This window comes from Lemur catta, chromosome 8 (genome assembly GCF_020740605.2).
Source record: "Lemur catta isolate mLemCat1 chromosome 8, mLemCat1.pri, whole genome shotgun sequence".
NCBI classification, from domain to species: domain Eukaryota; kingdom Metazoa; phylum Chordata; class Mammalia; order Primates; family Lemuridae; genus Lemur; species Lemur catta.
Genome location: NC_059135.1, coordinates 48459573 through 48474453, shown reverse-complemented (window position 1 = coordinate 48474453; position 14881 = coordinate 48459573). Strand labels below are relative to the sequence as shown.

General features: G+C 38.3%; 1 protein-coding gene across 20 annotated transcripts in view; it reads right to left on the bottom strand.

Annotated features, from left to right (window-relative positions):
* CCDC141 (coiled-coil domain containing 141) overlaps window positions 1-14881 on the bottom strand; it is a 178271-nt gene that overhangs the window by 64628 nt on the left and 98762 nt on the right. For all 20 annotated transcript variants that reach the window (XR_006736829.1, XR_006736828.1, XR_006736830.1 and 17 more), the window contains one exon: window positions 9091-9263. Coding sequence is in view for 17 of the 20 variants with exons in the window: in XM_045559122.1 (XP_045415078.1) it covers window positions 9091-9263 (173 nt within the window). In the remaining 3 variants the exon portion in view is untranslated. The remainder of the gene's footprint in view (window positions 1-9090; window positions 9264-14881) is intronic.

The following is a 14881-nucleotide window of genomic DNA, read 5'->3' as shown; positions in this document are numbered from 1 at the left end:
ATTAGTCCTGATGTTGACTTGACTGTTCCAAGCATCGCAGATACTCAGAGAATGACAGACTCTGAAGGCTTCTTCAGGCATTTGTTAGAAACTCCATAATGGGAACATTTTCTCCCTTATTCACTGAGCCAATAGAGGGGAGGGAAGGGGGAAGAAAAATGATTGGTTTTTTTTTCTCCCTCAAGGAACAGAGACAGATTGACTTCTGGTTCAATAATAGAATGTGCTATCTACTGTATGGAAGCAGTTGCTCTGTCTTTGCGTTTGCTGCAAATCAGGCTGCGGGAGGGGAGCAAATCCCAATGTCAGTGTGTTCTAATGATTCTTTTCCGAGAATGGCAAGTTGCTTTCAAACCTTTCATAAATTACTATTGGCAGCCCATCTGGATTAGGAGCGGAACCAGATGGTAAGTACTTGACAGCTTACTCTGTCTCATCAGAAGGGATCAGCTGACCGTATTTTTCTTTTTGTCTATGGAAAAATAAATCTTCCTTATCTTTAGCTCACTGCTTCTTTTAACAGGAACCCCAACAGTGTCTTTCCATGTTTATGATTGTCTTTATTTTGGAGGAAACAACTGCTGCTCTCTAGTTCTCATCCCTACTTTGAAAAAGTGCCATTTGCACTGTAGAAGTGAAATGCATATTTGTTACAATAAAGTTTTTTCTGATTTAAGTTATGTACTTTGAGAAGCTCTCCCCACCAAATGTATATCACACACACACACACACACACACACACACACACACACACACATTTTTTATTTGTACATGACAATGGGGAAACAGAAAGCAGTAAGTGGTGCTGAAGCTACAGGGCTCCTGGACTCTGGTCCAGAAGCATGTAGGGATGGCCAGAAGTTCAATTCCTCTGAGGCCGTAGAGACCAATATCCGTGTCCTATGTGAACAGTACCAGAGCTAAGATTCTACCTGAAATCAGTACCAGGGATGGGATTCTCCCTGCTGTAAAAGGAGGTTGGAAAATACTGCAGCCAACTGATCCTGGGGGTCATAGAATCAGATATAGCAGGGCAGTCAGGAACCACACCAAGCCCTCTCCTGGTTTCCCGATTGCATCTCTGAGAGCCACAATACCTTCATGGGAGCTGTGTGACCTTGATCAAACAACAGAAGACTGATTCTGGACTGGAAGCCTTGTGAGTCTAGGTGGAAGTCATGGCAAAGCTGTTAAGGAGGAAAGAACAAAGAAGAGAGAAGAAAGCAACCAAAACAAAGCCAAAGAACAACCCCCCCACCCCAACTCCAAGTGAGAGTGCCATCCAAAATTGCAAAACACGCCAGGAAAAGCAAACTTATGACACTCAACAATCAAGAGATCACCGTACTCTAGTTGAAATGAAGATAAGTTGAGCCATCTGAAAATGACTCTAAAATAAATATGTCTGAGATCAGAGAAATAAAGGAACATTCAACACCAATAATGAAAGAACAAGAAACTTTGAAACAAAAAGTCAGAAATAAAACAAAATTGAATATGAAAAAATTAATTAGAAATCCTAGAAACAAAAACAATATGTTTACTAAAACTAAAAAAAAAAATAATCAATGAATGAAAACACAGAAAAAATTAACAAAAGAGAACATAGTCTAAGGGCTTACTGTGAATGCAACACAAAGAGTTAAAGGAATAAAAATATGAAAGACAGTTCAGAGAACTGAAAAACAGACTGAGACTTCTAATAGAAGGTATAAGAGAAGAGGAGAAAGGGAATAGGAGGAAAGCATTATTTAAAAAGATAATTGCTGAAATTTTTCATGATTTATGACATTAAGTACTCAGATAAAAAGAGCACAGCAAGACCAAAATAGATGAACATACTCATTCGAGATTATTTGGAAAATATAAAAATACATTTTAATGTATTTCCTTCCAAAAAAGTTTTCTTTTTTTCAGTCCTCCCCTCGCCCCCAACACACACACACACACACACACAAAGTTAGCATTCTGCCATATTTATAATTTGTGTCTCATTTATACCCACTTGACATTATATTGAGAGGATATTCTCTGTCTTTAAATATCCTTAAAAAACATTTTCATATGTGCTTAGGATATTCCATGATGTGCTTGCCCTTAAACTATTAAAACTTCTCCCTATTTTCTGGGAATATTTAGGTGGTTTTTTGGGTTTGAACCGTTATAATAAATAGCACTGTGATGACAGTCTTGTTCATAAATGTGTCCACTCACATCTCTCCCTTTCTCTTTTCTGAGCTCTCAAAAACTCCTCCTCAGTCGTCCAGGGCAGAGATTTCTGCCTCTCTAGTCAGCCTTCCTCTGTAGGCTCTGCGTGTCTAGGTCTTTTTACTCAGGGATCCTTGCTACTTCACGTCACAGTGTCACCATCACAAATGAATACATTCATGTTGGAGTCACATAGATATTCTACAAGAACCTAATGTAGTGACTTCTAGATTTCATGGGAAGTGTGGACTTTTGGAACCTTCCATACTAAGAGTTTCAGAATGATAAAAATCTAAACAGTGTTAACAGGCCCGGATTGCAGTTATGACATTTACTCAACCTCTAAAAAGAACAGCTTAATATAGACATGAAAATATTTGCAAAGTGGCTGAGTTAAGACTGTCATAAGAACTCAACTTTGTAATTTCCTAAATTTTAGTATCTGACATTTACCATCTAAATGCATCATCAAACCCCTTTAAAGCCAGTTATTTTTAAGTTCTTAAATGCTTGGTGCAGTTCTTATAAAATGCAATCATAGATGAATCTATTAGGCAAGTGAAATTTGTTTATTTTGTTGGAGAATAGACATAGTTTTTTGTTTGTTTTCCATTTGAGATCTTTTAAAATATTTTCGCTATGATAAGGGCTTTCCTTTAATGTCATGCCAGCCCCTTAACATTTCAAATCAAGTCGCCTAGTATGGAATACTAATGTAATATAAGTACCCAAGGAAGGTAAAACAAGTTCCCTGAGTAGTTTCAGCCCTCAAGGTGATACCATGGTCTGGATGAGGAGATGATATTGTCACAAGTGAAACAACTGAGGAATGATTCAGCCCAGCACAGGATGAAAAGTGAAGCCACGAGATAGATGTGACAAATACAAAGGGATTTAAAGAAAGTGTTATGCGGTGAATATTGATTCTGTTCATCTTCGCTTGAAGATATAGACCCTTCACCCATCTCAGCCCACCAAACTCAACAACCATTCATGGACCTCTCCAATCTCACTCCTTCACTTGGCCTGTCCTGATCACAAAATTTAGGACTGTGTTTCCATTCTCTGAATAAGTGACCCCAACACCCACTTGTGCCCACAGCCCCCTCATTCCGGAGCACACTCCCTACACGTGCAGCTCCCTGACCAGACACTAGAAAGGTTCAGGAGATTCGGGGTCATTTTATATGCCTTTGACTGTCCTTGAGGCTTGGTGCTGGTAGATCATGGAAGATGCTCATAAGTACACTCAACAATTTTTGAAATGAACTGAAAGAAAGAAAAACTTTACAGCATAGGTGGGACTTGATTTGAAACTAGAAGGTAGATGGAGTATATTTTAAGTGCACTAGAATAAAAAAAGAATCTATGTTCACTAAGTGACCAGGCTCCTTGTTATCGATTAAAGTTCAATGAAAAGAGTAGAAAGACAGAGAGCTAGCAACTGAACAAAGGGATTCAGACTGGCATGCAAGTACACACTCCACCTTTTACTGCTGTGTGACAGGCCATAGGGCAAGTTATTGAACTTCTCTGTGCCCCAGTTTTTCATCTGCAGAACAGGGACAAGGATAACAGTAGTTCCCATATTGCAGCATAGTTTTAAGGATTAAAATCATTAATGCATCTAAAGTACACAAGTGTTTGCCATTATTGCTAATGAGCCTTTGTATATAGTCTGACTCCCAGCTAGCTCTTTGGCCTTGTCCTATGCCCTTCTCCCCTTGCCACCTGCTCCTCCAGCCACACTGTCCTTGCTGTTGCTCTGCCTGGTCCACTCATCTCCCAGCTATGTGCACGGTAGCATCTTCTTCCTTAGAGCATTCTGACAACAATGTCTGAAACAGTCCCCTCCTCAAAGTCACTCTATCCCATTTCACTTTTAAATTATTTTCATAGCATTCATTGTTGTGTAAGAGCATCTTATTTATTTCTTGATTGACTGTTTATTGTTACCAGAATATTGTAATCAGCATGAGGACAGACACTTTACCCATCACATTAGAAGCTTGGGAACATCTGATTTACAAAAGACACTCAATAAATATTTTTAGAATGAACAAACAAATGAATGAATGGACCATGCTCTGTCTAAAGTTTATTACCATCCACAAAATCAACCAAAGGAAGTAATGGTAGCCAACATAAATGAAAATTGTGGGAAAAGAAAGCAAAATCCAATTAACTCCTATGTTATTTCTCTGTAAAATATAAAAATATGAAGAATCTATGTTGGGAAAGTACTAAGTATTAGATCAAAACAGGTAATACTTAAAGTAATATCAAAGCAAACTATTCAGTAAGGATGAAACTTATAAGCTTAAATCCATCATGATAGTAGAATGAAAATGGGTTCAGTCTTTTGTGCAGGGATAGAAATTGAGTTAACTCTGAAGCAAGTTTACTTGTAAATTCTAAATTAATTTTAGCAAACAGGAAAGGCAAATGAACACTTCACAAGGTAGCCTGGTCTTGCTGGGGGTTTGTATGTTTTTGAACTTTGCACTGCAAGATGCAATGAGGAACAAAATGAGGTCTCCCATTTTTGTCCCATTATGGAAAACTTAACTCTCACACCAGGTCCGGTACCCAGCATTTCCAATCACCACAGCTTCCTACAGCTTAATAAATGCAGAATTCTCTTAGTAGCAGGCCACCTTTAGTCTTTCTTTAGACTTGGTGCTCAAAGACGATGCCTAGGAAGAGATGAGGAGGGATGGAAGCCCGGGGCTTTCAGCTTCACTGTGAGTCTAACTTTGACCATTTCCATGATTTGAATATAGTTCATTTCCACCATGGCTCGTGTTGAGGTTTGGCTCCCAGTGGGGTGGTGTTGGACAGTGGTACTTTGAGGGGTGATCAGGTCATTAAGATGGAATAAGGTCTTTCTCAGGAGACTGGGCTAGTTATCTCGGGACTGGATCAGTTCCCACAAGAGCAGGGTGTTATAAAGTGAAGTTGCCTCTCATATTTTGCCCTTTTTACACACATAACCCGTTGTCCTTCTGTCTTAGCATTATCATCAGATTATAGGCAGGAAATAGAAAAGGCAAAGAAACAAATAACCACAAACATTTGTTTTGTGAAGCTGCTCAAACTTCAGATATATTTAGTTCCAGGATAAAAAAACATTGTGCGTCTAGTAAGGGTAGTAATTGCAGAACAACAATGAAAAGGTCTCAGATTTACTGAGGAAGCTTCATCTCTGATAAAAGTGAACTTCTAAGTTCATATTTATTTTTTACTAACAGAAAAAAAAATCAGATCAAAGGGCCTCTGAAATTCCTACCTGCCCCAATACTAAATTAAGCCTTTTATTACCTTAATATAAATGTATATCTTATTTCAAATATAATCTTCCCAGTTAGTGAAAATGAATACAACAATTTGGTGCAGGTGACTCTGTTGTAATCATTTGAAACAATCATGTAACTCTTAGTATTTTGTTTTTAAAGCTCTTTATGTAGAAAGTAAAAAAGAAGTATAGTCATGAAACACATAACAATGTTTCAGTCAATGACTATAGTCCTACAAAATTATTATACCATATTTAACTGTACCTTTTCTATGCTTAGATATGTTTAGATACACAAATACTAACTACCATTGTGTTACAACTGCCTACAGTATTTAGTACCACAACATGCTGTATAGGTTTGTAGCCTAGGAGCCACAGGCTAGCCTAGGTGTGTAGTAGGCTGTACCATCTAGGTTTGTGTAAGTACACTCTGTGATGTTTGTGCAATAACCAAATCATCTAACGGCGTGTTTCTTGGAACATATCCCTGTCATTAAGCGATGCATGACTGTAACTGTTCATTGGGCACTCTGTATGTGCCAAGAGTGGTGCTATCTCATTCAATTAAAAAAAAGAACTCTATGAAATGCATATATACATTTTACAGAGAGGAAACTGAGGTTCACAGAAATTAAGCTTAAAAGCTATGGCACTGTTTTGGCTCTCAGAATGTTTGAAATAAAACTCCTTTGGCACTAAGTCTTAAGTTTCTTATCCATGCCAGTTTTTCAGTGTCTGGTAAAAGGAACCTTAGTATCTTGTGTCCTAGGAGTGTGACTGGCATTCAGTAGCCACTGTGATGTTCAACAATATGTACTTTTCCCTGTTGAAATTTACATTTATCTCTATTGCCACCATTCTAAACTCCAGCAGTGGCTGCAACTAGAAATCTTATTCTTAGGTTCTGCTTCTTTCCTATAAGGTGACTCAGGTCACTGAGCAGATGAATCATTAGATGAGGAAGGAAAGCAAGTCCCAAACAGAATGCATGGAATTGAGGTCAGTAGCCATGCATGGCTCTAGTTTGTAATGGAGATTCTAATGCATTTCAATTCAATTTTTAGTGGATTTTTATTCTACATCTACCTTCTGAATCAAAAATGTCCTTTGCTAAGAAACAATTTTACCTTCAGTTCCTCTGCAAAATGGAAATAGTATTGATTTATAAAATATTATGAAATCTCAGGGAAACCAAGTACCTTACAAAGTTCTGTGAAAGTTTATATCTCTAAGATGTTGACAGAAACCAGACTGCTAATTATTTTTTAAAATCCATTTACCTAACCATTATTTCAGGTTTTTTGAAATGGTCCCTGATTACTTTTTCTTCTATTGAAATCCAGTCTGCCTCCTGAAGAACAGGATTGCGGCTGTTCATTTTAAAAATAATATACATGTAGAGATTAAGGCATGAAAGAACAAAAGAGGCAAAAAGAATGAAACCAGCTAAATAAATAAGCATGTCAACCATTACAAAATGAATGGCTAAAAATAGTCAATAAAATCTCAAAGATAGAATGTATATTAAATAAAAAGAGTTTACTTCTTATATTTAAGTATTGAAAATAAAGCATTACTGATTAGAGCAAACAGGATAAAGTTTAGCAATAAAACATTGTGACCACCTTTCTAACTCCAGGAGTTAAACATCAACATTGAAAAGGGAGCTTCAGTTTCTGGCCAAGAAGCAGAAACTGGATTTACCCTCATGCCTTAAACAACTAGAAACACAGACAAATAAATGAAACAATGGTTTTCAGACATTGAACAACAGGTAGGACAGGACAGTGATCCCTTAGAGAAGGAAAACAAATGAGATGAGCTTTATGATTGCACCAGCTTTCTGCCTGGGAGGCAATTTCTAGACCAAAACTCAAAGAGATGGAATCCAAAGGAAGTTCTTGCTGAGTCAGGAAGACAGGGATCAGACTTTGGGGAAGTCAAGACACCTAGAACATGTGGGGCAGGGTTCCAGATAGAAAGGGTTAACACACAAACAGAACCCCAGAGATCTGGGGAGTGTCATTGGCTGCATTCTCATCTCCCCATGTGTGAAAGGAGCCTTCCCAAAGCCAGAAAACACACTGCAAGCAAAGAGTAGCCTGACCAGAGAAATAACATCTGTCTGTGCTTTGAGACCCATTTGCTAAACTGAGATCAGATCATTTCCCAATTATACCTGGAGCCCTCATCCCTTTATACAGTCAACATACGACTCAGATAAATGTCCAATATGTACCCTCAGTCCAGGCACAATAAGTGCCTATTCCACACCTTAGGATATATTTTGGATGGCTCAAGACATTTACACATTTCTGGAAAAGCTGACCTATAGCAGGGGAGGGGAAGGAGGAGCTCCTGTATCCATACTTTGAGCCCATATGGGGACACATTGAAACTCCTGAAGCCTAATGAACACCATCATTACCTGATTCATGGCTTGGAGTTAAGCAAAGAAACTTAGAAGCTACAGTTGTTATTGTTAGTTTTTCAAAGGGGAAAATTATTTGTCTTCATACTCTCAACTTTTTGGTTCTTGCTGGAAGACCTTGGATTACTTCTAATCTCTGTTGTGCCTGGTCCCGTAGCAACCATCACAAGCCCCACATCTCTTTCCAAATTCAGGCTGTCTTCTGGAAAGAACATTCCCCAAACCCAAACTTACCAAAGCAACACTTTTAAACACACCTAACATAGAGCAAAAAAGGGGTTTAAAAAGAAATAAAATGATTTTGCCACATTCTACCTATTTTATTGTTCTTTAAATTGAATGTCTTGGGAGTTTCAAGGAGATTGTAGATATGGAAGATGAAAAACTGGTTTAACCCACCTGGAAAATCATTTTTGTCTCTCTCCATCAAAATGTAAGCCCTGCTTTCATTTCTTTCTAGTCAACATCTGTTCCACGATCTGCTCTGTCATCTCCCCTTTGTCTTCCAACCCTGTCCTGTCCCACACTTTGTCACTGCACTCTCTCTCTGTTTCTTGAGGTCCCTGTCTCCTTTCATGCCCACCCAACCTAAGATCAACTGATGTGTTTACTGAAAATACTCATAAAAATGACCCTGTTAGCACACTGTTTAAGGGGACGGGGTTTGGGACCCATACAGTTGGATTTATGCTATCACCTTTTACTTGGAATTTTGCTTGGGGAGCCACCAGAGTCATAAATGAAAGGAATTCTGATACTTTACTTTTTTCTAGAAAGAAATAGAGACAGGATAGACTCAAGGCTCAAGAACTGAAGAGGACCCTCTATGAAGATGCTAGGATATGAAAAGCCTTGGGGACCAAAGCTCTCTTTTGTATTTTGTGCATTCCCTCTCCTCTCCTCAGAAACCCATAAAGAGAAAGCTTTAGCATCTTTAGGTCTTCAGGCTGAGAATATGACCTTACTTTTGGATGAGCAACACTGTGTTCATTCAGAATCGCTATTGACCAAAATTCAATAGATCCTCTTAAGCCATAACATAATGCGGCAAAACATCAGAAGCAGGAAAAAAAATCACGCAACTTATTTTTTCACAGCTTGTGGAAACTGTGAAAAACCTTGTTACACTGAGGAAGAAATAGACTTTACTCACCTGCAGGAGTCTAGTTGGCTGGTTAAGGTTTGTCCCTTTTGCAAAGCATCAGCTGTGCAGTCTTTAATTTCTCTGTGTAATTCCGCGTGCCTCACTGCCAAGACGGGCAGACTTAAACCCTCTGATTTAAGGAGCTTAAGGTAAGCTTCGACTCCTCCAAGTACATCAAATGCCTGCCAAAGAAAACATACTTTCATTTTCTGCTTTTCTAGTTTAAAATCTACATCAATGTGCACACGAAACACTAGTGATTAAACCAGGCCATTCAATTTATTAGTTTGATCATAACCAAAAAACAACAATCTTAGTCTTGGAAAACAGCTGTATAGTTTTAAGGCTCCATTTAGAGAAACTGATCATAGCTTAGTTCAGCATAAATAAATGTCAGCAACATAAAATTACCAAAATAGTTTACATTGAGAATGTATCTATACAACACACACTGTTATAACTACATAGAATTTGGAGAGTCTGGTTTATTTTTTGCACATTCTATACTGTATACAAATAATAGATGAGCTAGTTTTAAAATGTTATGCAGTCTTTTATGACCTGAATGTCTCCATAATATTCTTAAAAGGAAATGTCCCAATAAATTTTACTTTGAACCTGAAACACTATACAGAAATATGCAAGAAATTACTAATGTGCTTTTCTTCCTTGCTTTTTCAAATATAAGACCTTCAGCCTACTCCATCCAAGGCATCCATCTATCTTCCCATGAGATTAGAATTTGGTTCTGCAGCAGCGCAAAGAGTAAGACCAAGGTAATATTTAGCTTCTGACATGCACAATAGGATTATGCAGAAAAAACATAGCCTTGCAAACCAAGATATTACCTTGAGAGAAGATTTTTTAATTCATTTAATTTCCTCCTTTATTAGCAGATCAACAACCCAGCATGCCAGATTAAGCTTATAGCATTAACAGAAAGTAGAGAGGAGCTATCCATTTGGCCAAGGCTTAGTTGGCATTAAGGAGGAGGAGGATGTGATAGAAAGGCAATAAAAGAGGACTGTGGCAATACGAGGAAAAAGAGGAAAGTGAGTGCAGTGGTCTTTGTAAGTCTCCTAACATCTCATTTCTGAATTTCAGCCTAGAGAGCAGATGAGTGAGGTAAGTTGAAGAAAAGCTGAGCTGCAAGGGAGCTCTTCTCATGATGCCCTTCGGCGCTATTGGGAAAAGTCACCGTATGGAATGTTCCATACCCATCTGGAGAACAGTCCTATCACAGGAAGCTTGGCAGCACTGCCTGGTCAGGCAGAGGCCTGGAAATCTAGCCTTCCTGGGTTGCTGAGTTGGAAGACAGTGAGCTTAGCAGGAGCTGACCCGAGTGTAGTAGGAAGACCTCACAGAAGATTCTGGAGGAGAATCGCAGACTGTGAGAAATGAGAACAGACGGGCTCAGGAATTCAGTACTGCTGAGGCCTGAGGGAGGCGGGGAGAGCAGGGTTGAGCTGATGCTGCGGTCACACGGTGCGGCCAGGTGTAGAGGCCACTGTTATGGAGGTGCGTAAGTGCACTCAGGTCCCTCCTACCTTAGGGAATGAGTTTTAGCGGCAGATGTGGAACTGGACGAACTTGGAATTTACAAATGAAATCTCTCAAACACTGTCTTATTACTTACAGGTTGGTCTTCTGTTCTCTCATCAATGTCCTCGTGTCCCCCAGGTTTGTTCTTTCTATTTACTTAGAATGTTTAAAGCAAAATCATTCTCACTTATTTAGCAGCTGAGAGGAAGTATTTAATAACAATATTAGTAACCACAGTTTCATGAGGCCTGACTATGTGCTTGCTTCTATACTGTGTGTTGCACAATTATTATTCAGTCAACAAACACTACTGAATGCCTGCTGAGTTCCAGGCACATCGTCCTTAATAGTCTTGGGAAGGAGCAGGAAATGATCCCCATTTTATAACTGGGAAAATTGAGTTTCAGAGAGGTTAAGTAAATTGCACAAAGTGACATTTTTACTAAGTGGCAGATTTGGGATTTACACCCAATTTGTCTGGCCCTGAGTTCTGTGCTCTTAAACCCTGAGCTACAGAGCCATGTGGCAAAGGATTACCATGGGAGTCCTAAGAAAGAAGGGGTATTTTAGAGAAGGCTGTAATCTTGGGTAGAAAAGGTGGGATTTTAAAACTTTACTTTTTGTAAATAAGTGTCTGCCTTTCCTTCTCATAGGTGAGAAGAGATACAGAGGAAGGTAGAGAGATTTCTCTTATACTATATAGGACTTTAAAAGAAAGGGAGCCCTATTAAACTTTGAACTTGAAGAACTCTTCCTTATCTGATTCTTTTTCTGTCATGTAGTTGGCAACGGAGCCAAATGAGACAAGACGCTGATGTTAGAAAAGATGATTTGATGACTTTCTTGGTCCTTCCATAACTCATTGAAATATCACTTGGCAATAACCACTGTTTCTGGAATTTTGTTTCATATTTTAAAATTTTTATTGCTTATTTTGAATAAAGCAGAGTCTCTTGTTAATTGAGGGTTAGTCAACACCTAAAGCAAAAATTGGATGTAGTCAAAATTACCCTGAATGTCTTTAAATCACTCTTAAAGTTTAATACATGTGGATCCGTGCTTATAGTAATACATATTCACATTTAGAATTGAAAACCCATGAGCTACACTAAAGGAAGAAATAAAGAGAAAATCTATATGTAAATGTCAAGACATTCTCCCCTTTCTTCCTTTTAGACAATTCTCAAATTCCTAGTGTAAATGGAGAAAGGATGGAGAATTGCAAAGTGCTTTTTCTTGCCTACAAGTTTAACTCCATTCTGTTTTAGTATTTAGTCATTATCACCTCAATACATGTCATGTTTGTTGTTTTGAGACTTAAAGAAAAAAAATATATGAAAGTAATGATGGCGGACATGTAGAAGCACTCAGAAAAGATTTGCTGGCTGTTATTCTAAATCTTGATTGATGGAACACATCTTTAAAAAGTCACTGAGAACACAGCCACCTGGTGCCTGTCATTCATCCCACCTGGGCCTTTCCTCTTAGGGCCCCGCTGGGCAGCTGCCACTCTCATATCCTCAGGCACTGGTCACATCTTTATTGGAGTTAAATGCTAACACCACAAGGTCATTAAATGCATGTGTGATATCACTCCACCTCTTCCTGAATGTTGTAATAGCAGTTTTATTTTCTAAGAGAATGGAAATTGTTTGGAGGGACGAACATTCACTAGCCGGAGGACACAATGTATCAAGGACAAAGATAACCCACAGCTTTGAATCAAAATATCCAAATTTTCTTCTAGAGCTTTTTCTAAAAATGATCAAAGTGTTAGGAAAACATTTACTTATGAATTGCTCTGTGTATCCACTTAATAGAACTACAGTCGTAGAAAGGAGGTAAGTGATTTCATCTCTTCCTTCACTCAACAAGCACATTTGTAGAATACCTGTAAGTGAGGTGGGCTAGATGCTGTAAGAGAGCTTATTCCCTAACCTTAAATCCCAAATGAACCCTAATGGAAATAATCTGCAGACATAGAAATAGGAGTTAAACTTCTGGACCTCTTTAAAACGAAGCCTCTTTCAAGAAGATTAGATTATCTGTGATTGTCTGACTCATATGCAAAACTTATTTCTCATATTCCCATGTAGAATTTGATGAGAAATCCATGTGCCAATTCCAGAAATGATCTAAGTAGCATTGCTCTCACTTAATCTACCCTCAAAATAGAACTGAGTGCTTTCCTATTTACCATATCCATAAGGAAACTGATACACTGGATGCAGCCTGGAAAGAATCTCTTTGTCACACACACAATACAAAACAGATTATTTCCAGCAATAAGAACACTGTGATCCCCATATAAACTCCTTAAGAATTAATGTTTCACCTTTAGTTGTTTTTTCCTTCACATCCCACTCTTTCTTCAAACTTTGAATGTGCAGGTCAAATAAATCTATTATGACCAGATTGGGGAAAAAAGAATATAGGCACGGGATAATATTTTATCCCTCTTTCTAGCTTTGCTTGACTATTTTATATGTTATTACTCAGTTTTTAGGCAGATAAGGAGGGGATGAATCAGCTTTTTGGCCCTATTTTGAAAAAGACGAAGGAGTTGCTTGCTTTTTGTTCTTTAAGATGCTAATAAAGACTTTTCCTTTTCCTCTTGTTAAGTACAGGATCCAAGGCAGGCAAATCAAGTAGAGATGGTATCAGACATGGCACATTTTATTCTTTTTAAAATATCTATGAGACTAATAATTTAAGCAAGAACCACGAGTCATCCAGCATAATTCTTTTATCATGCTGTTTCACAAAGATGTTTAGTAAGTGATACTCTTTGCTTCTTGACCAATTAATTTAAAGAGAATCAACAACAACAACAACAACAAAACAAAACTGCAGAACCTTGAAAATTTCCTTTCTTGAGTCTAGAGGCTGGAGAATGAGTTTGGTTGGAAACTTTGTAACTACCAAGACACAAAACCCAACTCAGCTTCTAATTAGAGCACTGCATTCCACTACCTATGCAGACTCAAACTTCCCCTAGGTTCAGTGTTTATAAAGACCAAAAGCTTCCGTTTTCTTTCCTGAACATCACCTGAGATAAATTCTGATGGCTCCCAGTCTGGAGAGCTGATTCTTCAGGTCCCTCCCAAATTTGCCCAAGCTGTCAAATGCCATGAAGACCCGGGCATAAGGGTGATGTGACTCTCAAGTTCCCAATATTTGCTGCCCCTTACCGCCTACTCCTTGGACCCCAGAACTCTCTCCTTGTTCTAGTGTGGATTCGTGGTGTTAATGAGAGGTGTTTAAAGTCATTATAAACGGGACCTACCTAAAAATGATACAAGCCATATATGACAAACCCACAGCCAACATCATACTGAATGGGGAAAAATTGAAAGCATTCCCACTCAGAACTGGAACCAGACAAGTCTGCCCACTGTCCTTGTTACTTTTCAACATAGTATTGGAAGTCCTTGCGAGAGCTATCAGGCAAGAGAGCAGAATCAAAGGTGTCCAAATAGGGGCAGAAGAGATCAAACTCTCACTCTTCGCTGATGATATGATGTTGTATCTGGAAAATCCCAAGGTCTCAACCAAGAGACTCCTGGAATTAATTAATGAATTCAGTAAAGTCTCAGGTTACAAAATCAATACACACAAATCAGAGGCATTCATATATGCCAATAACATTCAATCGGAGAACCAAATTAAGGACTCAATACCCTTCAAAATAGCAACAAAGAAAAAAATAAAATATGTAGGAATATATTTAACTAAAGAGGTAAAGGACCTCTACAGAGAGAACTATGAAACACTAAGGAAGGAAATTGCAGAACACGTAAATAGGTGGAAATCCATACCATGCTCGTGGATTGGAAGAATCAACATTGTTAAAATGTCTATACTACCCAAAGTAATCTATAGATTCAATGAAATTCCTATGAAATTACCAACATCATTTTTCACAGATTTAGAAAAAATAATTATACACTTTGTATGGAATCAGAGAAGACCCCATATAGCAAAAGCAATTTTAAGCAATAAAAACAAAATGGGAGGTATTGATTTGCCAGACTTCAAACTATATTACAAAGCTGTGGTTCTTAAAACTGCCTGGTATTGGCACAAGGGCAGGGACACAGACCAGTGGAACAGAACAGAAAACCCAAATATAAAACCATCCTCATATAGCCATCTAATCTTTGACAAAATAGACAAAAACATACTCTGGGGACAAGAATCCCTATTCAATAAATGGTGCTGGGAAAACTGGATAGCCACATGTAGAAGACTGAAACAG